The sequence below is a fragment of the Solanum verrucosum genome, unplaced genomic scaffold, assembly GCF_900185275.1.
Source record: "Solanum verrucosum unplaced genomic scaffold, falcon-dt-bn FXZP01000049.1, whole genome shotgun sequence".
Classification (NCBI taxonomy): Eukaryota; Viridiplantae; Streptophyta; class Magnoliopsida; order Solanales; family Solanaceae; genus Solanum; species Solanum verrucosum.
The window spans coordinates 8,205,903-8,232,774 of NW_026020221.1; the positions used below are offsets into that span (position 1 = coordinate 8,205,903).

General features: G+C 35.9%; 2 protein-coding genes across 6 annotated transcripts in view; both read right to left on the reverse strand.

The window, feature by feature from the left end:
- Nucleotides 1-26,549, reverse strand: LOC125830947 (cyclic nucleotide-gated ion channel 1-like). The gene is given in 12 exon segments (XM_049510138.1): nt 1-298; nt 979-1,376; nt 4,735-4,971; nt 5,082-5,193; nt 14,718-15,013; nt 15,366-15,578; nt 15,653-16,117; nt 16,119-16,189; nt 23,977-24,066; nt 24,109-24,385; nt 24,846-25,063; nt 25,133-26,549. Coding segments are annotated over 12 exon segments (4,092 nt in total).
- Nucleotides 1-26,872, reverse strand: part of LOC125831693 (cyclic nucleotide-gated ion channel 1-like) — a 65,386-nt gene that overhangs the window by 8,007 nt on the left and 30,507 nt on the right. The gene's annotated exons all lie outside the window — the stretch shown is intronic.

A 26,872-nucleotide genomic window follows, 5' to 3' on the forward strand; every position in this document is an offset into this window, starting at 1 on the left:
TCATTTTTTCTCACTAAAATCTGGTTCAGCTGGTTTATGAAGCAGTCGAGGTAATGTGGGAGATGATTCGGTACCAGTTGTATGGTTGCGTCGCAAGGCGCACCGAACATTACCTGCAAACCTTGATGCATATATGGCAGCACCAAGACTTGGTGCATTTGTGCTCTGTTTAGCTAATGTAGCCTGCAGTTTATTTTCTTCCTCTCTTAAGGATTTCTCGAGCTTATTCCTGCAGTGTTGACGCCATGCTACTTGTATAAAGCATGCAGCCCATGTCCTCCATTGTTGTGAGAATAACCTGAACTAGCCAAGTACATCATGAGTTTTAATTTTTTTTTTCGAGAGGTGCCATGTAGATGTTATTTAAATACCTTCTTGAAATGAAAATCTACTTGTCCTTCCGGGGTGTTTTTTACCATGTTCTGTGATATGTAAGCATAGTAGAGAAAGGTGTGTTTTATTACTTGGTTAGCAACTAAAGAAGTGATCAAGATGGCAGAGAATCTGAAGAGGAGGAAGCTCACTTATGTCAGTTGGTGTTTTATGTGTATGAGTGCAGTGAAGATGTCAACCATCTACTTATTCGTTGTCTGATGGAATCGAGATTATGATGGGAGATTTTTACATAGTTTTTTTGGCTGATACTAGAGGTTATGTCCAGTTGGAGTTATGAAAGTAGGAGAAATCATAGGGCGTGAAATTTGTGTTATTAGCTCTTATATATGTGGGTTGTCTGGAAGGAACGAAGTAGGAGAGCTTTTGAGGGAGTATAGAAGATTGAATGTTGTTTGTAGAAAAACATATTTAGGCCTTCTACTTTTTGGTATACTACTTGTATACGAGCATGCTTTGTTTGCTCGATCATCAATATATTATCAATAAAACAGCCAATACTTCTCTTTGAAACTTATACCATTTTGTTTTCTGATGTAAATTGAAGCTTGTAATGAAATGGAACAAGGCCTTAAAAAAACTTACTTGAAAGTATGCTGAAGTTGCTTGCTATGCACACGTCTAAATTGCGAGGCGACAAACTTGAGGTCATCAGCAGTGAGGGCAAAAGCTTCTATATCAGTTACAGCCTGCACTGTTCTAGTTGAAATTGGAAGACTACTGGAGGAAGTATGAGGATCTAAAGCCCATGTCAAAAGCTCATCACCACAGAAGTCGCCAGCCTTGAGATGAACAGAGTTGAAAAAACCAGTCCTTCCACCATTTGTGGTCAGAGTTAACAGTGTACCTCTCATTAGAAAGTGCATTTCTTCTACTGGATCGCCTTCTCGGATTATGAAGCTCTTATCTGTGAAGAGTGCTGGTTTCAGTCTGTCACACAATGTGTCCAGTAATTGTTTGTCCATTTTCTCAAATATGGGAACCTGCATTATATACCAAACCAATGCAAAATTTAGTGCTTGTTTGGAGGCATCATCATAAATGATTAAAGTGTGTCATTCACAATATATAAATAACTCCGACAGAGCTGCTCTGGTATAAGGAGAAATTATGGATCATCAACACACTGCCTAAGAAAAAGTAGGAAGGGGTACAACTTTCTTTCTTATGTCTTAAGCACGAGAGATTTGTTCCAGTTTTGTAGAATGAGATACTTCACCAAGGAAGTAGAGCCTGACCAGGAGGTCACATGTGTCAAGCTGTAGAAATAGCCTCTTGCATTTCTGCAAAGGTAAGGCTGTGTACAATAAACCTTTGGGTTCCGGCCCTTCTGCGGACCCTGCATAGAGGGAGATTTAGTGCATTGGGCTTCCCTTTGTTGCAAGAGTTATGTGGTTCTGTTAGAATGTATGCATCCACTAATGGTCAATGGACCAGGTCCCTTGACAGAATTACAATGTGGAAAGTAAACTGCTGGAAGTAAAACTCACACAAGAGTTTTATGTGGAAATTCTCTTGCTCGAAGGAGGAGAAAACCACAACTTGTTTCACAGGATTTCAGCCCAAACTCCATTTTACTATAAAGGAGCAAAGCTTCAGATTTCATATCTTTAGTAATCTAAGAATTAAACTCTTAATCCCTTCCCCTTACTGTAGCAACTCTACTACAAGAAAAAGCTAAGCAATAACTCTATTGCCCACTAAATTCCAACTAGCTCTAGTCGAACTAGACTTCAAGAACCCAACAGGCTAACTCGAGCCACCAACTCATAGCTCAAAGATAAGAGAAGAAACAAGCAGCAACTCTACTACATCCACACTACAACTAATTCTAGTTGACATTTTTAGGCAACTCTACCCAAAAGAACAACAAACAAAAAACGAAAAGATACTTGACTAGAATATAGCATATTCGACTAACAAACTCTAGTTAATATGACTCAAAGCTAAAAACTCAGACAAGCAACCGATCTAATTCTATTATAACACTGGAATAGATCTACACATGATAAGCACAGAAATACAAACCTGCAAGACAACTAAGAACAATGATAACTTTATTAGGTCCCTTGTTGTTCTTCCGAATAATATTCCTTGAGAGAATGACCTTTGCCTTTTTGAACTTGTGATTTTTTTTTTTTGGATTAAGAAAAACTGATTTTTGTTGTTAAAGAAAAGGCTAATATAAGATGAACACAAATCCTTGGAGCACTGCCATTGGATGAGAGTCTGTTGTTCTGCTAAAAGATGTGCACCAACCATAGCAGACTACAGCTTTTGGACAATTGTCTTTTTACATGTACAGAACTCTTAGTTTCATTTGGGATTAGGTCCAAAATTTATTAAATCATCAAAACTTCAGAGACGGTTCAGAAAAAATAACAAGTTCCCTACTAGTTTGTGCTTGATATATAGTTGATTGATTGATTGAAAATTTAATGTGGTTTGATAAGGTTTCATTCATATTTAATACTTCTTCTGTTCTAGAAAAGAATGACACGTCTCTATATTTCAGAACTCTTGTACTTTAAACTTTCCATTTTACCTTAATGACATGCTCATAGCCATAAAAATGTGATGACATATTTAGGACTAAGGGTACTTCTCGAATGTGCCAAAAGTTACTTGTTCTTTCGTAAACTCCATTTTAGTCAAATGTCATCATATCATATCATCATCATATCATATATCATATCATATCATATCATATATATAACTATAAGTAGGAACAAAAAAAGTTAAAATTCTTTAAAAAATGACCATTTTTCATTCACTAAATTAGCATTGTTCCTCTAATAACTTATGCTTCGAAACTAAATTATTACGCAATCATTAATGTTTCAATGCACAAAAAAAAATAACAGATCTTTTTTAGGAATTTCAAAGGTTATTTTGAAATTTACAAGCAATTTAATATGGTTAATGTATTAGCAACATGTCACGTTATCCAAGAAAGATTGTTGATGTTTTCATGCATTTATATCTGATTTGTACTTATCGAACTCTTGACTATAAACATTCTCTTATAATTTTTGGATTATTCCTACATTTGTCATCTATAAATATGGAAAATATTGGAGTAAACAACATCATGTGATTTACAAGGAATGGGCAAGCTAAGATTTGGGGGGGAATCAACTTCTTTAGGGATGAACAAAGCACTATTTTTGTTCTTTCTTTAGAAGAACAAAGGTGAATTCAAGAAGAATATGTTTTTTTTTTTAGTACATAGTTTCCTTCTTTGAATGTAAAATAAAGGGTCATGCATCGAAATATAAGATCATGACTCTTTACTAATATACTTGTGTGATGTAATTTGTAAAAAAAAATAATTATAATTTACTTGATCTTTTTAACGATTAAATTATTGTACTATATTAATTGATAATAAAAGTTATTTAATTTGTTCTTATGATTTTATTAATTACTTATTTATGTTTGTTTTTTTATAAGAGATGTGTAAGATAGAATATATAAAACTACATTTTTATCAAAAAAAATAATATCAGAAGGGGTGTACAAGATTGAAACACAATGAATAATTTGAAATGGATAAAGTAACGTATGATTAAATTATTAATAACTTCTTTAATTACGGAATAAATAATGATATAAATGTTTATCCTTATTTATTTATCCTTTTGTCTCACTTTGAGAAAGGCAAATTCAATGTTTCAACTTTTGGTACCGTTTCATATTTTAAGTTGTCACTCCGTTGATGCTATGTTACTGTATTCAAAGCTCATTTTTGAAAAATTAATTTGGTAGGATCCAATACTTGATATGATCCCTTAATAATAATAAAAAATATTGATTAATAATTGTAGCCTTCATTTTATTTTAATTAACTTTAAGAAGTGACTGTCAAATTCTTTTCATTTTTGTCTTTCTTCTTTTCTCTGAACATTGTCTTGTAGGTAATTAATATTTGAGATAAGAATATACATATATTAATTTGTGTTTATAATTATAGTATTTTAAAGTACTAAATATTATTATCTTTTATTTCATTTGGAGAAGAGATACTTTGTTGTCATATTATAATTTACTATTGGTATCCAAGAGTAGATTCCAAATATTTGAACTATTTTTTGTTTGAAAATGAATGATATTCATATAATTTAATTATAACACTATTTTTGATACAATGATAATTTGAAACAATTTATGTCAATTTAGATGGGTACACGTGCAATCCAGAAATTAGTAAATGAAATAGGGGGAACAACATTCTTTGGTTGCTCAAGTTTCATATTTCTTTACCAGATAAAACACCATTTCGACACAACAAATGATGAAGTTGGACAAGGATAGTTATAAATGTGATCAAAAAGTACTTACTTTTTTTAGCAAAGACCAACAGAGATGGCGCTTTAAATCTCTCCTCAAGTCTCTAGGAAGATTTTGAATGAGTGAATCTTCCTCAACTCCCTTTGTTTCTTGCCATTTGTATTGTTCATGTCTTCTAATTCTCTCTCTCAGATTGTTGGGAAGCATGCGATGAGACATCCACTGTTCTACATCCCCCCTTCTCACTCTCATTTCTTCTACTCTAATCAGGTCAAATTGAAATAATTTCTGTTAAAAAAAAAACAACACAAATTACTCAAACTTCATTCTAGATATTTTGCAGAGTCCGGACAACATTTTAGAACATTGTTTGATAAAGGGTGAGTGCATGTGCTAACCTGCAGATTGGCAATAATCAAGGAAAACAAGATAAGCCCCATAATTGAGATGAAGATGGTGAAGATAATATCTCCATCGAAGGTGCTTGTCTTAAGGTTTTGGCCAAGAGAACTGAAACATGTAAGAAGAAATAGTTATAGAATTATGGAAGTTACTCAACAGAGTAACTTAAGCCATCTCAAGGCACATCATGACCTACAGTTGGCTACATTTCGTTACTTCAATGGAACTAATGGAATCTGTTGGAATGTATGCGTCCACCAGTGTGATGTAGTACCAGGTCAAACGTACAAAGAGAATGTAGTAAGAGGTTAAAACAATCAACAATGAGAACAAGAAGTTTTACGTGGAACCTTCTTGCTCAAGGGAGTAAAACCATGACCTGTCACATATGATTTTCAACTGCTTTCACTAATCACAAGCAAAAGTGAATACAGACTCCAGATACAACAATGAGACTAAACTCTTAATCTCACACTAAGTAATGACTCTATTACTTATTGAGCGAAATCAATGCATCGGTTTCCCACTATATATTAACTATCTCTAATCAATATAGACTTCAACACATAAGACACACAATTAACTCTTCTTACAATCAAAGGAAAATACTTAAGTACCCCCAGCCTATGCCCGAAATCCCAGAGACACACCTAACCTTTACTAAGGCCCTATTACCTCCCCGAACTTAATTTATCTATAATATTCTACCCCTTTTCGGCCTACGTGGCACTATCCTTGAAAAAAATGTCAACATGCGTTGGGCCCACAAGATAGTGCCACGTAGGCCAAAAAGGGGTAGAATATTACATATAAAATAAGTTCGGAGGGGTAATAGGACCTTAGTAAAGGTTAGGTGTGTCTCTGGAATTTCAGGTATAGGCTAGGGGGGTACTTATGCATTTTCCCTACAATCAATACACACAAAAGACTTTGATATGTTTCTATATGAATGTGAAATGAATCCTACAATTTTAGCACAATACAAGCATTCAAAACAACTGCACTTCGAGATTTGCTCTTCTTCAGTCTATCAGGTCCCTTGCAATGTATGTTCTTAATGCTTGAGTACTTGAAACGATTCAATGACTCCCTTTTTTAATGAATGAATTAATAGTTGTTGTTTGTTTTTGTAACATCCGGCAATATGAAATAATTGAAGAGGCTTAGAATTGGAAATTTTCATTTTTTTTGGAAAGAATTTAAAGTTTTGGAAATTTTGGCTAAGTATGGAAAATGTGAAATTTTGGCCAACTTTGAACAGCCATAAATTCTAGCTCAGGATGAGTTAGGTGGAATTCCAGTTATGGTTGCAAAGTTCGTGGAACGACCTTTCCAACGCCGCCGAGTTTGCTCGATTCCGAGTTCGTATGAGGGAGTTATGACCTTCGAAAGTTGGGCAGTTGACAAGGAGATCCGTCCGGGAATCATTAAGGGCATTTTAGTCTTTTCCCTAGCCAATTCTTTTGAGCTCATATTGTTGTATTAGGATGATCTTTGGATCATTTTTGTCCCATTTTTGGTAAGAGAAAGAGTTAGGGTTCTTGTGATTGAAGAAGAGAAGAAGGAGAAGAAGAAGAAGAGAAGAAAGAGGAGATTTGTCAAGACCATTGTGGAAATTCGTCGGGGGTGATCCCTATCAAGGTATGTGAGTTTTTCCGTGTGGGTTGATCCTTTCCCCCACACACCCCAAGTTTATTCCTTGCTTTGAGAAAAGATTGGGAGTTTGTTATTGAAGTGTTGAAGTTGTTAGTTGTTAGTTGTTGTTGAGGTTGTTGGTGGTGTTGTTGAATTTATTGTACGTTGTGAGACATGATTGGGTCGTATATTTAAGTTGAAACCTATTGTATGTTGAGGGGATTATGATTCTAAGAGCTATGACCCTTTAGAGGTTGATCCACCATCGATTTGCAGAAGTTTCTGGGCTGTCGATCCCCATCTACGGGACTGACCTACGGACCGTAGATAGATCAACGGTCAGTACTGGTCAACCGTCGATTGGGACAGAAGTTGGGGTTATGGGGCGTCGATCTACGGTCGCGACCTACGGTCCGTGACCTGACCTACGGACCGTAAGTCCGTACCGTAGGCCAACACTTAGTCTTTTTCTTAAATGAAATTTTGGGGAAAATCTCTGACGCAATCTACGGACCTGCAGTACGGACCGTAAGTCCATCTACGGTCCGTCGATGGCGACCGTAAGTCCCATCTGTGTCACCAGAAATCTGAAGTCTCAGCCAAGTTTCCCCTCTTCTTTTCTCACTTTCTCATACATGTTTCAAAGTAATTTACCTATGTTTTATAGTTGTTTTCGACGTTCCAAAGTGCGTCTAAGCGTTCAAGAATCCTTCCATAACATGTGATCGAACACCTTGAATTCATAATTCCAATTCAAGGAAAGATAGTTCCAAGTCAAGTGAAGTTTCAAGTCGAGTAAGAGTCTTAGTTTCAAGCTAAGTCATGAATTTAAAGTTGAATTCTCTTCAAAAAAAAAAAAAAAAAAGTTATTAGGGAACTAAGTATTCCCAAAGGAGGTCGTAAATGCTATTATATTTGAATAAAAAGGGAATCATGTTTTCTTTCCCCAAAGGAGCCTTTGGGCTAAAGTTTTGAGTAATTATCTCAATCAAAGAAAGAAGTTATTTTAAAAGCATGAGCCAAAGTAATTTTGGGAGTAGTATTGAGCACCGAATTGGGGGACACGAGTTCATATTAACTCAACTCTCCCTAAGAACCATGCGCCAACATGGGACTTGTCGTATCATTCTTTTTAGATGATCACGCAAGATTAGGCTAGTGGATCCACTAAGCAAAAGTAAGGTCCTATATCGATGGCAAGGTATAGGATGGTCCTTTGGCAACGTGAGGTAAAACGTTGTATCATCACTAAGGCTCGTAGTGGTGGTTGTCGGTTAAAGAACCTCCCACAAAAGCTGTTTTATGTTTATAAAAGAAAAGTGGAGTTTGTTGTCATTTTATCCTTAACGATCTAAGTTGTTTACATTCTTTTACAAGCTTTATATGTGTGGCTCGTGTCTCATTGTTTTACTTTGAGTCCAGTTATGTATATGAGTCGTTCAGAGTCAAGGTAAGTGATCTCTTGTTCCCTTTTCAAGCTTAAGTTGTTTTTTTTAGCGGTCTAGCTCGCATACTCGTACATTCCACGTACTGATGCCAGTTGGCCTGCATCGTTTTATGATGCAGACGCAGGTACCCAGGATCAGCACCCTGCACGCCGTTGATCCAGTTGGGCACTCTAGAGTCAGTGGTGAGCCTCCTTGCTTCCAAAGGGCTCAGTTATTTTGTTCTATTAGTTTTGTTGATTAGGGTGTTGTGGGGTCTGTCCCAACATCCATCTAAGTATTTTAGAGGCTTAATAGACAGTCAGTCAGTTAGTTTTGAGTCTCTTATCTATGTATATATGTAAGTATTCTATTTTGAGACTCGAGTTGCCTTTTTGGCCAGATATGTATCATTTAAGTTGTTTATGCCTCTGCATAGCATTGAGTTATTTTGTTTAGTAGGTTTCCGCTAAGTTAAGAAAGCCAGGCCAAGGGTTCGCTTGGGGCCAGCAATGGTCTCCGAGTGCCGGTCCCGCCCAGGGTGTAGGCTCGGGGCGTGACAGTTTTTGTTGAATATAGCAATCATCAACAAGAGTTATTAACCACTCACCGGTGTATCTTACTCACCGGTGTATCAGTACCTAAAACCATGGTGTCAGTGAACCACTCAACGGCAGTAAAGTACACTTAGAATACTAGATTTAGTAGTAGTAGTAGTAGAAGTCTAGAAAATTGATTGTTTTAAAATGAGAGGAAATCCCTCTATTTATAGACAACAAAGGGTAGTGTGAATAAATGGTTATTGTGCCTTATTGAAAATGTCACAACCCTTTGAAAAGTTACAACCCTTCAGAAAAGTCACAACCTTTTCCAAAAGTCACAACTTTTCATAAAAGTCACAACTCTTCATAAAAGTTGCAACTTTTTCATTAAAATCACAACTCTTCATAAAGTCACAACTCTTCATTTTCCATTCACACCTTTTAAAAACCCGACAATCTCCCCCGCATGAATGGGGAATGATTCCAAGACAAAGAAACAAACAAGTGTGTACTTTACAAGAAAGAATTAATTGCTTATGGATAAGTAGGCTTCCCTTGAACTTTCTATAGCAAACATATGTCGAAAATACTCGGTCAATCGGTAGATTTGATATCTTTGAACCGTCAAGCTTTGGTATATAACTAGACAACAACCGTATGTCACACAATCAACCCTTTACCATTTATGGTTCATACGGTTGTGTTCATTTCAGCCATGAACACCTCACGATTTCATGAGTGTATAAAGAATAGGCTTTTTACAATGATTCTCTTTGAAGCGGCTTCCACTTCACACTCATATAGGTCATTTCTAACACGTGTTATCGCGTAGATACGTTATTTGGTCAAATCTGCCAAACTTAGAAAATTATTAAAAACTTTAAGCTTTATTAACTCATTAATATGCCTTAATGTTTTATCCTTGTTCCTATAGCTCTTGGGATCTACAGTCTGCTAGGTAGAGTTACCGCCATGATGACTTTTCCTAAGCCATAAACTCATTACCTTAGATGATCTTTCAACTACCTCTCTAATTAGGCCTTTTGTAAGTGGATCTGACATATTATCCTTTGACTTTACATAGTCAATTGTGATAATTTCATTAGAGAGTAGTTTTCTAACGGTATTATGTCTACGTCTTAGATGACAAGACTTTATGTTATACATCATGCTTCATGCCCTACCTAGTGCATCTTGACTATCAAAGTGTATGCGTACTGATGCCAAAGGTTGGGGACAAAAGAGAATATCTATCAAGAAATTCCAGAGTCTTTCAACTTATTCACTGGCCTTATCTAAAGCGAGAAGCTCAGAGATCATTGTAGAGCTAGTGATACATGTCTGTTTGAAATATTTCCAAGACTGCTCCTCCACCAAGAGTAAATACATATCCACTTGTGGATTTAACTTCATTTGATATGGTGATCCAGTTTGCATCACTATATCCTTTCAATACTGCTAGATATTTGTTATAATGCAAGACATAGTTTTGAGTATGTTTTAAATACCCCAAAATTCTTTTCATTGTCATCCAATGACTTCGATTGAGATTACTCGTGAACTGGCTCAATTTACTAATAATACATGTTATATCTTATCGTGTACACTTCTGGATATACATCATACTTCCAAATAGTACTCTAGTGTAATCCAATTGTGAGTCATTGTTACCTTCATTCTTTTGAAGTGCAACGCTCACATTTATTGGAGTCTTGACAATATTAAAATCCAAATATTTGAACTAGTCAAGTGCCTTTTAAATGTAATGAGACCGTGACAATGCTAAAGATTATGGAGTTCTAAGGATTCTTATACCTAAGTTCGCGTCAGCAACTCCAAGATCTTTCATATCAAAGTTGCTTTCTAGCATATGTTTAGTAGCATTTATGTCATTATTGTCTCTATTGATGATCAACATGTCATCAATATACAAACAAACAGTGACCTTGTGATTTTAATGTAAACACATTTATCACTTCCATCACTCTTATATCTATTTGCCAATAAGGTTTGGTCAAATTTCTTATGACATTGTTTGGGTGTTTGTTTTAGTTCATAAAGTGACTTAACAAGTTCGCACACTTTCATTTCTTTACCAGGAACCACAAAAACCTCGGGTTGTTCCATGTAAATGTCTTCCTCCTTCACATTCATTTGATGAATTTGGAGGTCATATACCACAGCTGATGTAATTAACATCCGAATGAATCTAATTCTAGTTTCTGGCGAGTATGTGTCGAAAAAATCAAGACCTATTATCTAAAGTCTTTGAAAAAAGTTGTGCTTTGTATTTGTCAACAGTTCCATCGACTTTTATTTTTATTCTGAAGATTTACTTTGAACTCAAAGGTTTATTTTCTAGAGGAAGATCAATCAACTTTCAATGTGGTTGCTCAAGATTGAATAACTCTCACTATTAACCCCATCTTTCCAAAAGGATGAGTCCAAAAAAGACATAGGAAATGTTACAAAATCATATCCGAAGAGAGTAGATGTCTTTTGACATTTACTACGCCTTTGAATCTCTTTATTAAGTACATTCTATTTTCATTCTTTCCAAGGTCTTTTAGACCCTTCACTAGACTACTCAAGTTCTAATTTTACAGTCCACAGTCTTAGGTCCTATTTTAATCCTTTTAGAGATAGGAACTTGGGCTTTGGCTAGACACCCCCACACTTTGAAATATTTCAAGTTGAATTTCCTATCTTTTCATTTCTCATATAGAATAGATTGTGTCCTAAACAAACAAAACTTTTTATTGTTTTTTCTGAAAAGACAACTTTTTGTTGTTCCCTTTTTCTGTAAGGATAGCTTCTCCACACAAGTTTTGTGGTAAACATGAACTTATAAGTAATGTAGCCATCATTTCCTTCAAAGTTTGGTTTTTTTTCCATTCTACAATTCCATTAGATTGAGGTGGATAGGAAATTTCCAAACATACTTATGCAAAAGAAGACTTATACTCTCTTTCCCTATCACTTTTTATCTTTTACCCAACCGATTTTCAACTTCAATATTATATTGCCTTAATGTTTCTATTGTTTCATCCTTATCATTCAGCAAATAGACATAATTGTATCTAATGCAATTGTCAATAAATGTTATGAGATACTTTTTCACACCACGAGATGGTGTTGACTTCATATAAAAAATGTCAGTATAAATCAACTCTAAGGGATTAAAATTCCTTTCAACAGATTTATAAGAATGCTTAGCATACTTAGATTCAACACAGATTTGACATTTTTATTTATTGCACTCAAAGTTAGACAAAACTTCTAAGTTGATCAGTTTTGCTTGCAAGGTTTTGTAATTGACATGTCCCAAGTGTTCATGTCACAAACAGTTTGACTCAAGCAAGTAATAACAAATAAAATATTGAGTTTGAAAAGCTCTCCGTGAGGTAGATTTTTCTCACAAATATTTTATTCTTACTTCTTACAATTTTGTGTGATACAAACATTGTTTAGAGTCAGCACCTTGTCAAATGTCCTTTTCAGAAGGACCTTTCCATAACTTTCAATTTGATTGTTATAGAACTGTTACCCATGAACATAGTTTCATCGAATCCAATAAAGGCAATATAATTCAAATGCTTCTTTTACAAAACATGACAAATGACTATTCACCAATATTCATGTCTATATCAATAGTTATATTTTAACAGACATATCTTTTCATGAAAAATTACAATATTTTAAGTGATACTCTTTCATAAAAGAACACAATATTTTGAACAAATATATATAAAATTTGGTAGTTTCATACTAGTCATACCATATACTAGTAAAAGAGAAACTCCACAATATCAAATATACTACAAGAATTTTGTGCGTCTAACATAATACAAAAGTATCATTGAATTTCATATCATGTACTATAAACTTAAATTAGACACTAAGGGATCGTTTGGTGTGAAGGATAACTTAAAATAGTCCTAGGATTAAATTATAGTACCACTTAATTTGTTGTTTGGTTGGCAAGTCCGGGATAACTTATCCTGGGATTAATAATTACTACCGGGATAAGTTATCCCTTCCCATGGGTGGTATAGTAATCCCGGGATAACTTATCCCGGGATAAAATGATTAAATGACAAAAATATCCCTTAAAACACTTTTTATACATTACTTTCACATTCATGAAGGGTATTTTTGTAAACTTATATGTTGTTCTTAAAGTTTATTATTTTGAATACAACAAACCAAACACTCAATAAAAAATAATCTTAGCATACACTCAATAAAAAATAATCTTAGCATAACTTATCCCATCATAACTAATCTATCATAACTTATCCCATCATAACTTGAATTCAAACCAAATGACCCCTAAGTCTAATTTTATCTTTATCATAAGCAAAGAACACCCACATATTAAATATGATCTCAAAAATATTTTTCGAGTATTTAAAAATTGTTTTTCCACATACTTTTTCTCATACTTTCAAAATGTCATTGGCAATATGAAACCTCTTTTGAACATATTATTCTACAAAATAATTAAAATGCTTCAATTTCCTTTGACAATCTTTACACAATGTCAAAGTTCATTTCATAGAGGCAAAAAATCATGAATTCTAAGTCACTGGTCTTTTTTCTATCACAATTAGACATACCACTCAGTATTTAGAATACTAACGATAAAGACAAAAAAATGTACAATTTGTTTCTATTTAACAGTGAAGTTTATATAAAACCAAAAGTACAACACTGACTTATTAGGTGAAGTTTTCATATTTTTCAAACCAAGTGCATAGTCTAATTTTACCTAGAGTAGAAAACTATAAAAGGTTTTAGTCTACAAAAATCATACACAATCAAATTTCACACGGAATACAAAATTACAAAAGTTTTTTTTAGTTACCAAATAGAATAAAACAAATGCTTAGATCATCACATAGCTATGCTTTTCTTTTCAAATAGCCTTCAACTATAACATTTTGACATACTATCTTATCAAACTACAATATGAATATCTCATTCTGTAAACTAAAGAATTTTAAAGGCAACACTATTGGCCAAGGAAAGTTCATTCAAAAACATATGGTGCAGATCTTTTTCGAAAATACACGTGATAAATATCAAGAGTTAACTTTTAGAAACTATTTTTATCCTTAGATAAATAATAAGAAGGTTACCTGGTGTAATCTTTAACCGGAATACCGCCAATTTTTCTGGTACATTCTCACTTCTACCCTTCTAAACAGTGTATCGAATTTCGGAGAAGTAGTGCATTAATATTCTACTTATCAGTAGAATACAAGAAATACCAACAATATAATAATTTCCTTAATATTTTAATTCATCCTATATTCCTAAGATACTTAGAACAAAAACTTTGAAAAACTTGATAAGAAACAATAAAGTTTAAAGAGTATTTTCAAAGCTAGAAAACTAAAACCAGTAGAGAAAATTGAATCAGAAACAGATTAGAAACAATATACAAAATATTTTTCTTAAAGAAGAAAATTGAGCCCACTGAATGCACAGTGTCCCCTTAAGGAGATTATTCCCTTCAGGTACCCGAGGTTAATGAAATATATCTCCCAGGATAGAACGATCTTACTCACCGTTGTATCATCAGTACCTAAAACCACGATGTTAACGAACAATTCAACGACTTAGAATATTAGATTTAGTAGTAGAAGTCCGAAAAATTGGTTGTTTTAAAATGAGAGAAAACCCCTCTATTTATAGACAACAAATGGTAGTGTGAACATATGCTTATTGTGCCTTAATCGGAAATGTCACAACCCTTTGAAAAGTTACAACCCTTCGAAAAGGTCACAACCTTTCCAAAAAGTCACAACTTTTCATAAAAGTCACAACTCTTCATAAAAGTCGCAACATTTTCATTAAAATCACAACTATTCATAAAAATCGAACCTCTTCATTTTATATTCACACCTTTTAAAAACTCAAACAAGCCTGCTAGGGACCGGGTCCCTACATTTGTGAGAATCTTCAAAACACCTGAAATACAACAGAATCCATATGTAATGTATTACCATAATAAAAGTGAACACACCTTAAGTTTCTCAGCCCCCACAAAAAGCAAAACAAGAGTTTGGTCCGTAATTTTCCTTTTTCCACAACCTTAAACTGAAGAGCATCAAGTGCAATTCCAAAATCAAAGTCATTTGGATCTTTTATATCTTCTTGTTTTAGGAGAGGGCAAGAAGAGTTCAGTAATAAAGCATTTCCATTCATTTTTCCTCCACAATGTAAGTAGTCTGACAAACAGTTGGGGATCTTGTCACACGCATTGCGCCAGCATATATATTGGCGTTTTATTGAGAACAATTACCAAAAGGCTCCAGTTACCTGAGATCACACATTTAATTTGCACCTATTTAAGCGGACTTTTGTTCAAGAATGAAATGTCCATATCCCTGATTAGTTAATGGTCAAAGACACATCTGACTTATCGCTTTTTTTTTCGGGAGTTTCACACCCCAACTATAAATAGTTTCCTTTTCCTACCTAAACTATCATCATCTACTGATCAACTAGGTGTGTTTTAATACATTGATTGTGATAGTTCAGGTAGGAAAAGGGTACAACTAATAGTTAGGGTGTGAAACTCGCGAAAAAGTGATAGTTTCGATGTGTGTTTTATCATTATCTCTATCTTTTATGTAATGTTGATTCATCTATTTATTGAAAGGGAACTTACATTACTGAACCACATGAAGAGGAAAAGGTAAAAAACACCTCCACTCCATGTACTTCCACTAAAGAAGCCTGTAGTCCTTTCTACCTCTTTGTACAATGGAATAATTCTAAAAAATCTTGGAACATTTTGAGCAGAAACTACAATCGTCAACATATCTGTCGTCGCCAGAGAAATGGGGCCGTTCATGTTGGGAGCGATAATCAATATCACAATCTGCACAAAAACAAGGTTAATCATACTCTCTTAAGTTAAGAGAGTGCTAAAAAAAGGGTTTTTGAGACACGAACCTGTGGGAGTGGAAGGACTGCTACAACGTCAACGATGAAATAAGATAACAAATATCGCTTGGCTATAGCTGAGGAATCTTCAACCAACTCACCCCTTCCATAAACTCGAGAAGAAGGAACAATGAAGCCAGTACGAAAGTTCAAGATTATGTGAAAGGCATAGAAAAGATCAGTGATAGAACGTAGAACGCAAGCAGTGATCTTTAACGTGTTGTCCAAATCTAGGCACTTACTTTTGTTATCAATAACAGGAGTGTATAAAAACAACGGATCAAGTGACACCGAAAATATATAAGCCCATATAAATACTTTGTTCCATTGCTGAAGAAATCTCCCCTGAGGATCAAGAACTTTCTTGTTTGATGCAACAGATTGATCTTTTGTTTGCTTATCAGTTACACGATGTACACGAATTGATTTTCTCCGGCGACTTACTTTTTCAGAACTCTTATCAAGCCTTCTTTTTAACACTTCTCATCAATGAGCTAACCAATGGTTTTCTGACATGAAATGGCCTATTAGCCAATGAATTTTGATGTTCTGACTTCCGTTCCTCAAGCCTAAGTAAATTCAAAAGCATCAAAAGGATTAATGCAAATCTAAAATTACAAGAAAGATCAAGTTAGAGTCTAAGATTCTTTCTGCTCGTCCATTCCTATTAAGGTCCTATCTTGTTTTTTCATTGATTAATTTATTATTTCAAGTTAATTTTGTTATTTTGGAGCTGATTTGAAGTTTTGATGATTTAACAAACTTCAGGATCTAATAAGGGACCAGGTCCAGGAGAGACTGAGAGTGAAAAAGACAGTTGTCTAAAAGCTGCAACTTTGTCAAACCTGTTGTGGTTGGTGAACTTCTTTTTAGAGTTGCAGGCTCTCAGCCAATGACTTTGCTGCAAGGGTTTGTGTCCAAATTAAAGTAGTCTCTTCTCCAATGACACAACCCAAGTTTTGGCAAATAAAGTTTTTAAATTCTGATAATTTATAAGCTCACAAAGAAAATGTCATCTTCAAGGAAGAACATTATTGTTCATACTCAACGAGGGACCTGATGGAGTGTTGTAGTGTCTTTTGTTGTATTTTGAGCATTGTGTTTAGTGTTCTTATATTATAAATCTACTTCTAAGTTATAAAGGATAGTAGATCGGTTGCTCGTCTAAGTCTTTAGTTTGAGTCGGATTAACTAGAGTTAGCTAGTCGAATCATCTATGTTTTAGTCAAGCCTCTTTACATCATTGGTTTGATGTTCTCTTGGGTAGAGTTGTTGGGATATATACTATTAACTATTTGTTTAGGTATAGTATTTATTGTAGAATAATTATTTATTCATTTTTAATAGATCATATATTTGTTTATGATGTTTGTTTAATTATATAGTAGATGATTTAGTGTATAAAGTTTAAGCTTATCCACAGAGGATTAAATCATCGATTCTTATAAGTATAATGTTTTTTGTTCACAATCTAAGATGGGAATCGGACATGTCATCGGTATGATTGTAGCACAAGATTATATGTAGTTTATCTTGATTATGGGAATAGTATAGTTCCAACTTCTTGTGCTAGTGAATTTTGTATGTATTGAACGGGACCGAGTAGAGATAGTTGCTTTAGACTGGCTGACAAAAGCATATCCTCTAAACTATTAAATGTATTCATATTCTTAATCCTGATATAACTATTATGATCTGTATATATTAATTATCATTTTGATTTATTAAAATGTGAGATTCTAAGATGGGTCAATATGTCTGATAGATTGGATGATGATAATATATATTGGTGAAATAATAAGTTAGTTGACGGAATCCATGTCTCGATATAGAGATTGATGATGCGCCTTTTTGAGAAGCTTATAAGTTTTCGTCGTCTCAAACCTTGCAAGTGGATTATGAATCTGACACATGAAAAAAGTTAAGTAGTGCTCTAAAGGAAATTGATCATTGAATTAAATTCGTCAGTAATTTAATTTATTGATTAGTATCTATAATCTTAACATGGGGAATTACATATGTGTTTAATGTGAAATTTCGAAATATAAATAAGGGAGTGCAATTACGAATTTCTAATGAAATGATATGTAATTTATTATGGTAAAAATAATTCAAATTAATTATTTAGAATTATTTCCATAATAGAAAGTCTCAACAATTAATTTTGTGGTCCCTATCGTGCCCATATTTAACTAGAACTCAAAATCTATTCTAAGGGGAAAAGAGAGAAGTATGTGTCTTTCTCTATTCTAAGGAAAGGGAGAAGTATGTGTCTTTTTCTATTCTAAAGAAAGAGAGAAGTACATATGTATCTTTTTATAATCTAAGGAAAGGGAGAAGTACATGTCTTTTTCTATTCTAAGGAAAGACTGTGTGTTTCTTCTCCTCCTTGGACTAGGAAAAAATCTCTATAAATAGGGATTCTTCTAATCCTTGAAGAAAAAAAAAAGTTTGATATACGATACTTTCCCACCCAAGTATTGAAAGTTCGAAGTGAATTTGGGATCATTGTAGAAGACCGCAGACTATGGTCCAGTTTGTAAACTAGCTTGTGGATTCGTTTGAAGCTAAGGTTCTAGCTTGTGGATTAGCTTGAAGGTATCTGCTCACGCTTCAAGAGTTAAATCTTGAATTAAATTTCATAAAGTTTGTGTGTTCTAGCATAAACTGTGTGTTGTTTGTTATTCATGTAAGCAGTATAATTTAGGTATGCCTCCGTTGTGCATATAGTTCTCCAACAAGAGCTGCCTAAGAGTGTCAACTGGAGTTAATTGATGTATGAGTGCAGTAGAGTTGCAGTTTGTTTCTTTTCTTATCTTTGAGATCTGCGTTGGTGGCTAGAGTAAGCCTTGTTGGGTTCTTGAAGTCTAGATTGACTAGACCTAGTTGGTTTAGTGGGAAATAGAGTTATTGCTTAGAGTAATTGTTGGAATGTATGCGTCCACTTAGTTACGATAGGACCAACTCTTTAACACAATTACAATAACAGAAAGCAAATAAGTACTGAAAGTAAAGATGGTACACACATCTTTACATGGAAACCACATTGCTCAAGGGAGTAAAATCACGACATGTTCTTACAGGACTTTTCAAACTACTTTTACTATACTTCACAAGCCAAAGTAAAACCCAATTTACAACACACACGAGATTAACCTACTAATCTATTTCCTGAGTAATACACTATCACTCAATGAGCCAAAGCAATGCATGCATTGCCCACTATACTAACCCAACTGATTAATATAGACTTTGAAGTAAGACACTAAGTTTCCCACAACTAAGTTCTTACAATGATTCATCCAAGTTTGAAATGTTTCTATCACAAGCGAAACGATTCCTATAATATACGCACAAATACAAGCAATCAAAGTAACAGCTGATTCAGGAAGCAATAATATAATCTATTAGGTCCCTTGTTGTTTTGAAGCTTCTATATCTCTCTTTGAATGAATGAATGAATTTGTTGTTTGTTATCTTGAATATATCAAACATCAAGAGTTAATACACATTGGACAAACAACCTCGTCCCTTCTGGTTGGTGTAGTACTCTGACGACCTCACAAACTTCTGACGCGAACAACTTTCCAGTTGTATAGCATATGGTCCTGGACGAGCATACTCTGCAAAGGACCGGGTCCCTTCCCTTGTGAGGAGATCATCAAAACAACTGGGAATATTAAGACTTATCAATTCCCCTCTTTTTTATGATTACAAACAACCTACAAGCAAGCTCACTTGAGTGTTAAGCATTCATTCAAAAATATATTAATTCCCCCTATCACTGTTCTTTCCTCTTAGTTCAGTTCCCTTCTAATTTCACAACAGTTCACCCAAAAATTCCCCCTTTTGACATCATTGAAAAGGAATAGCAGTAAACATATATGAGTTGAATGCAAAACATTTAAGAATTCAAGGTCATGGGCCACACAGAACATGTACATATAAGCATAAAAAGAATATCAAGGCATACTGAACACTAGCATTAGATCACAAAAGTTGACCACAAGAGTCAGCCAAAACAGTACACATAGCCACTAGAGTTTTGACACAATAAAGGAGAAACCAGGGAGACTAGACTCGTTTAGGATAGAGGGAAAAGGGGAGTAAGGGTTCGCATTACCCTATAGAGTAAGTCTTTTCTGTTACCAATGAAACCGTCCGCTCATTTGCAGCCTCATGAGCCTGAATGACTCACTTGTTGAGAGCTTTGACTTCTTCACTGAGTGAGGCATTTGTCTTCAGCAGCTGCTCATTCTCAGCTCTCAATTTCTGCACCACTTGCTCATCCACATCACCGGTACCAGGTCCCTTCGAGACAGACTTCTGCAACATAGATTTCAGTTGCGCAATCTCAACTTCCTTATAATTCAAGATCACAGTGAGGTCAGTTAACTCTCGTTTAAGAGAGGCTTGCTGCTCTAGAAGATTCACTACTTGAGACCTACCATTAGCTTTCCCTTCAACACATTCACACTCCAAAAGAGTAACATCAATAAACATTTACTTGACTGTACTTGGTTCTCCTCGTCTAAGAGATACTTCGAAATGTTTGAACACATAGTTTAGCAAGTAGCCATAAGGGATGCCATGTTTGGCTAACTTTCAAGTCATCACCCTGTGCATATGTTCAAGCATTATAGCAGGAAGATTGATCTCCTCAAGTTCATCCAGCTTTTCCATGAGAAATAGGTCAGCATCAGATGCTACAATTTGCTTCTCTATCCTTGGTACTAGTACTTTATTAATGAACTCAAAGAATAGTTGGTATTCCCCCTTCAAAAATTTCTTTGACAAACATGCTCGCTTAATGTCCCCCCCCTCTTTGTAACATGTTTAGTGAACTCACTTGAGCGTTTGTATCCTTCAATGGACCGGATCCCCCTCACAGGGACACCTAGAATAATCCCCAGAGTTTCCTCATCTAGATGGATTTTGACATTGTTGACTGTAGTCATGATTCCTCCATTATCTAGAAGCTCCATCTTATAGTAAAATTCGTGCACTTCAGGTTCAAACAAGTATGGTGCTGGGGTTCAAATAAATGATCCCAACTTTGCAGGAAACTGAATCAAAGAGAGTGGACATTCCAAGTCCGGTAAGAATATCAGGATCGAAGACTCTGCCTTTTAGCACCTTTTGATTCTCCATTTCTGCTATTCGTACTTCCATGGTCATCTATTTTTCTTCTACTGGATTTTGAATACGAGGACATGGTACCTTGATTGGTTTTTACTGCTCAGTAGCCCTTTTACTCACTTTTTTTACAAGAGATATTTTTGTTGATTTCTGAACCCCCTTTCATTTGACCCTATCAACCTCTGCTTTCTTTCTTCTTTTTGCTACATACACAACAACATCATCAGACTCTGTATCACTGGACCTAACATGCAAAGGGGTTGAAGTGGGTTCTTCAGGTAGATAACCTTCTATTCTTCTCTTCCTAGCCCTTTCCGTTTGAATTACATTTGTTGTTATGGCACTTCCCATGACCTTCTGCATCTCACTCCTGGTGCCATACCTCTTCTTGTCCCCCTTTGTGTAGGATGTAACCATTTTTCCTTTCCTCTTTCAATTCCTTTCCTTTGCAGACTCATCAGGCTCATTGTTGAGGTCGGTGTCAGGAACAATGTTGACTCCCTCTAGATCTGAGACACCTGTTGTCGAGAAGTTTGCATCGCGAACTCCTTTCCTACTCCATTTCAAAGGAACTTCTTTTTCATCCCCTTCTTCACTTGCAACGTCAAATGACTTAGGAGTTTGGTCAAACACAGGTTGAACACTGTGTGGGACCTGCTCCGATTACCTCAACTCCTGTTCCAATAGTGTTGGTTGAGCATCTCCTCTGAGTGTGGCCAAACTTTGCACGGCCAATAGTTCTGCCGCTGCTGCTAGAATATTTGACTCAGGGCCCTTTCCCGGTAAATCTTCATCAAACAATTGCTCATACATCGTAGATGACACTGCCATAGAAACCATTTCTACTTCTTTAATGGGAAGATCACCACTTGGTTTCATAACTTATTGGGTCTCTGAGTTTTGAGATTTTTCACTGGACAAAACCAGCGTAGGCGAGCAAGGTAAAACTTCCCCAGATGGAGGTGCAGGAGAGGTTGCCACTTCAGTATGAAGAGTGATGGATTCACCCGTCTCACCAGCACCACAGACTGGTGTGGAAGGGGACTCGTCAGGGAGAAAAATGGAGAAATTGAATGATTTGGGGTTTTTAATTTCTTGGGAAATGGGAAGCTTTGAAGATGAAGAAGAGTTAGTCCTTTTGATGAGAAGGAAGAAACGATTTAGAACAACGTAATGAATCACAAAAGGAGATTAGAAAGATATTAAGATGTTTGGATTCACTAAAACTCGTTGTATTTAAGCCCAAGGGGTATCGGATCTCTGAAAAGTAGTGACTCTTGGATTTAAAGTGAAAAGACGTTTGAAACTGACGCAATGAATGGGTAGGGAACACGTGGCAGTGACCGTTGATAGACACACAGTGTAGCAAAAGTGATACTAACTTTATGCGGACCAGGTCCCATTTAGTATATAGCCCTGCATGTATGGTGAAATCTTCCCTTTAGCTAACATGCCATGAGTGTGTACCTGCAGTAAGGTACCAAAAGTGAATTCTCAAATGATGAGCATTACAACAAGTATAAATACCTACCCTCCTTAACATAATCAACTGGAAGATTTTGTGCAAGCTTGTTATGGAATCAGGTCATCTTGTGCATGCCTAGCCTCAGTCTGTTTTTAATAAAACATTCTTTACTCAAAGGCTTTGTAAAGATATCAGCCAGCTGGTCTTCAGTCTTGCAGAAATTCATCACCACATTTTGCTTCTCAACATTGTACCTTAGGAAGTGATGCCTCACGTCTATATGTGTTTTGTCCTCTTATGTTGAACAACATTCTTGGCCATGTTCATTGCACTGGTGTTGTCGCATATTAGAGGAATAGTGTCTGTGAGAACACCAAAGTCTTCCAATTGTTGCTTGATCCATAAGAGCTGAGCACAATATGATGCAGCAGCCACATACTCTGCTTCTGCTGTAGACAGTGCCACTGAATTTTGCTTCTTAGTCCCACAAGAAATCAGTGACGATTCTAGGAAGTGTGCCATGTCTGATGTGCTTTTTTTATCAATAAGAAAACCCGCATAATCAACATCAGCGTAACCAATTAGATCAAAAGAGTCACCACTGGGATAGAAGAGGACCAAGTCCTGTGTTCCCGTCAAATATCTCAGAATTATTTGGTTGCCTTCAAGTGTGATTCCTTTTGTGCTGCTTGAAACCTAGCACACATCCCTACACTGAAGACTATATCAGGCTTGCTTGCAGTGAGGTACAAAAGTGACTCAATCATTTCCATGTACATGGTCTGATTAACCTCAACTCCATCTTCATCCATATCAAGCTTCACACTCGTGCTCATTGAAGTATCAAGGACTTTTACCTCAAGCAGATTGAACTTTTTGAGCAATTCTTTTATATACTTCTTTTGACATATAGAAGTGCCCTGAGAAGATTGTTTGATCTGCAGTCCTACGAAGAAAGTAAGCTCCCCCATCATGCTCATTTCGAATTCACTACTCATCAAATCAGCAAACTCTTTGCACAGAGAATCTAATGTAGCTCCAAAGATAATGTCATCTACATATACCTGCACAATCAACAACTCCTTACATATGGATTTTAGGAACAAAGTATTATCAATTTTACCTCTTTTGAACCCATTTGCAAAGAGGAATTTCAACAGGCGCTCATACCACGCTCTAGGAGCTTGCTTTAAACCATACAGAGCTTTATCCAACTTCAGCACATGGTTTGAAAGATCAACATCTTCAAAACCTGGAGGTTGTTTAACATACACCTCTTCTTTCAAATTCCCATTCAAGAAGGCACTCTTGACACCCATTTGAAATAGTTTAAACTCCATATGGGCAGCAAAAGTTATCAAGATCCTAATGTCATCCATTCTGGCTACAGGAGCAAAGGTCTCATCATAGTCAATTCCTTCCTCATGATTATATCCTTGCACCACAAGTCTTGACTTGTTTCTGGTAATGATCCCATGCTCATCAAGTTTGTTTCTAAAGACCTACCTAGTCCCAATAATGGTTCTGTTGAAAGGTCTGGGGACCAGGTGCCATACTTTACTTCTCTCAAACGGATGAAGTTCTTCCTGCATTAATGTCACCCAATCTGCATCTTGTAAAGCCTCTTCGATATTCTTAGGCTCAATGGTTGATATAAATGTTGAATATGTAACTAGATTTCTTGTTTTGGATCTAGTTTGTATTCCGGAGTCAAGTGGAGAGATGAGATTGTCCAGTGAATGTGAAGATTGATGTTTCCATCTAGACTTTCTAGTTATCTCTTCTTCAACATCAACAACATATTCATCTTCTTCACATTCTGGATTTTAAGAAAGTGCCTCTTGAGCTGAATCAGAGTGACCCGGTTCTTCTGTGAGTTCTACACCATTTTCCCATGCAACGTGTTTGCTTCCAAGATTTTGGATTGCCTTGTCCTGTTTTCCCTTGATCAGTTCCTCCAATTCAGGGTCTTCTTTGTGTTCATCGTTGCTCTTATCATTAGACTCATCAAATATCACATGCATGCTTTCTTTAACACATAGAGTTCTTTTGTTAAAAGTTTTATATGCCTTGCTGGTAGAAGAGTACCCGACGAACACCCCTTCATCACTCCTGGCATCAAACTTACCAAGATCATCCTTTCCATTATTTAGTACAAAGCATTGCAACCAAATGGCTTCAGATGAGCAATTGAAGGTTTCGTGTCATTCAGCAGCTCATAAGGTGTTTTCTTGATCATGGACCTAATAAGACCCCTATTTGTAACATAGCAGGCTGTGTTGACTACTTCTGCCCAAAAATTCATTTCTAAGCGTGAGTTAATCAACATGGTTCTAGCAATGTCTACCAATGTTCTGTTCTTCCTTTCAACAACTCCATTTTGCTGGGGAGTTCTTGGCGCAGAGAAGTTATGATGGATTCCATTTTCAGCACAAAAGCCTTCAATTTAAGAGTTTTCAAACTCTATGCCATGGTCAGATCTGATGCTGACTATTTTGCAGTTAACCTTTAGTTGAATTGCTTTGGCGAGGGTGATCAGAAGTCCGGTGTCCATGGTGGCAAAGTGTTCTTGCTAAAATAGTAACTGGGACTAGGTACCTTTTTCCTTTTTACAAGGACCTTTTTCGATTGAAGGAACTTCTCCTGCCTTTCGTTTACTCCTCTCAGAACCTCACATTTTTCTTTCAGATGACCATTTCTTCCACAATGGGTACACAAAAGATTGTCAGAGACAGACACATATTTACTATTGGGATTGTAGGGAGGATCTATCTGTCTACAACCTAACCCCTTTTTGATGTTGAACTTATGATTTGCTGAGTTAAAGAGTATCTTAGACGAATCAGTCTATTTTAGGGAGTGGTTCAACTCTTCTTTGATCTTACAAAGATCCTTCACTAGATGAGAGTTCCTTTCAAAGGAGGCAAATACCTTAGACTCTGAGGTCTTACGTTTCTCATCTAGCTCAACCTCAAAGTTACAGAGTTTTCGCTTCCCACCCTCAGAGGTACTAGGTTCCTCGTTGGGTTGCAGACTACCAGACTCTAGGATACCTCTCCTAACACTCATTTTAGACATCTGAGAGTTAAGACCTGAGTTTTCATCCTCGCACAAACTTAGTTTTTCACTTATCATCAAATTTTTAGAAGTTAATTCATCAACTGAGTGAATTTGTACATCAGCAAGTTTTCTCAATCTTTTAATGGGAAGAGTGTCTAGGTCATTTTTTAGATCGAAAAGGGTTACCTCATTCAGATCCTCTTCATCACTAGATTTTTCCATTAGTGAAAAAATGGAATTGAACACAGTTCCATCATCTTCGACAGCCATCATAAAGATATCTTCATGACTATCTGCCTCTTCCTCGGATTCGCTAGATGTTTTTCCCCATACTTCCAAGGCTTTCTTCACTAGTTGATTAGCATGAGCCTTTCTCTTGGCATGGTCTAGGACCTGGTCCCTTCTTCGAGGTCTGAAGTCCTTAGTTTCCTGCTTCTGACTAGGACAGTCCCTCATAAAGTGACCAGGCTTACCACATTTATGACAAAGATCATTTGCATTTTCTACCCTGCTGGTCGAACCCTTCTTTTGAAAGCCTCTGTGCTTCTTGATAATCTTCTGGAACCTTCTAGTAATGTATGTCATTTCATCCTCCTCCACAGTCCCATCATTTGATGATGTTTTCAATGCCATTGATTTCTCCTTCTTTCCCTCTTTCATGTTTGACCCCTGTTGTTTGTTCAGCGCATAGGTTTGGAGATTTCCAATCAGTTCATCTATGGCGAGTATCTTCAGCTCTTTTGCTTCAGTTATAACATTTACTTTGCTCTCACATGACTTGGGAAGAACTTTGAGAATCTTTTGAACTTGTTTTCTTGGTGGAATAGGTTCACCAAGACATCTCAGTTCGTTGATTATGGAGGTGAATCTTGAGTTCATCTTGTGAATGGTTTCACCTTCCTTCATACAGAAATTTTTGTATTGAGTCATCAACATATCGACCTTAGACTTTGTCACTTGTGTTGTTCCCTCATGGGTTGTTTGGAGACAGTCTGATATCTCATTGGCTGTCTTGCAAGCAGAAATTTTGATGTACTCATCTGAGCCGATTCCACATACCAGAATCTTCTTCGCTTTATAGTTCTTCTCTATCTTCTTCCTGTCCGTTTCGTTGTACTCCTTTATGGTTTTGATGATCGTCTTAGTAAGCTCACCATCTTTCACTTCGGTCGTGGGAATGTAAGGTCCATCAAGAATCACGTCCCACAACTCGATGTCTTCAACATTGATGTAGTCATGCATGCAATTCTTTTACCAACCATAATATTGTCCATTGAAATGAGGTGGCCTGGTAGATGACTGACCTTCCTCCATGTTAGGTGGAGTAGTCATTCCTTCAGGATTTTTTCTTTTCTTGGCGTTACCTAAATAGAAAAGTCAAGCTCTTATACCACTTGTTGGAATGTATGCGTCCATTTAGTTACGATAGGATCAGGTCCTTAACACGATTAAAATAACAAAAAACAAATAAGTATTGAAAGTAAAGATGGTATACACAACTTTACGTGGAAACCTCCTTGCTCAAGGGAGTAAAATCACGACATGTTCTCACAGGACTTTTCAAA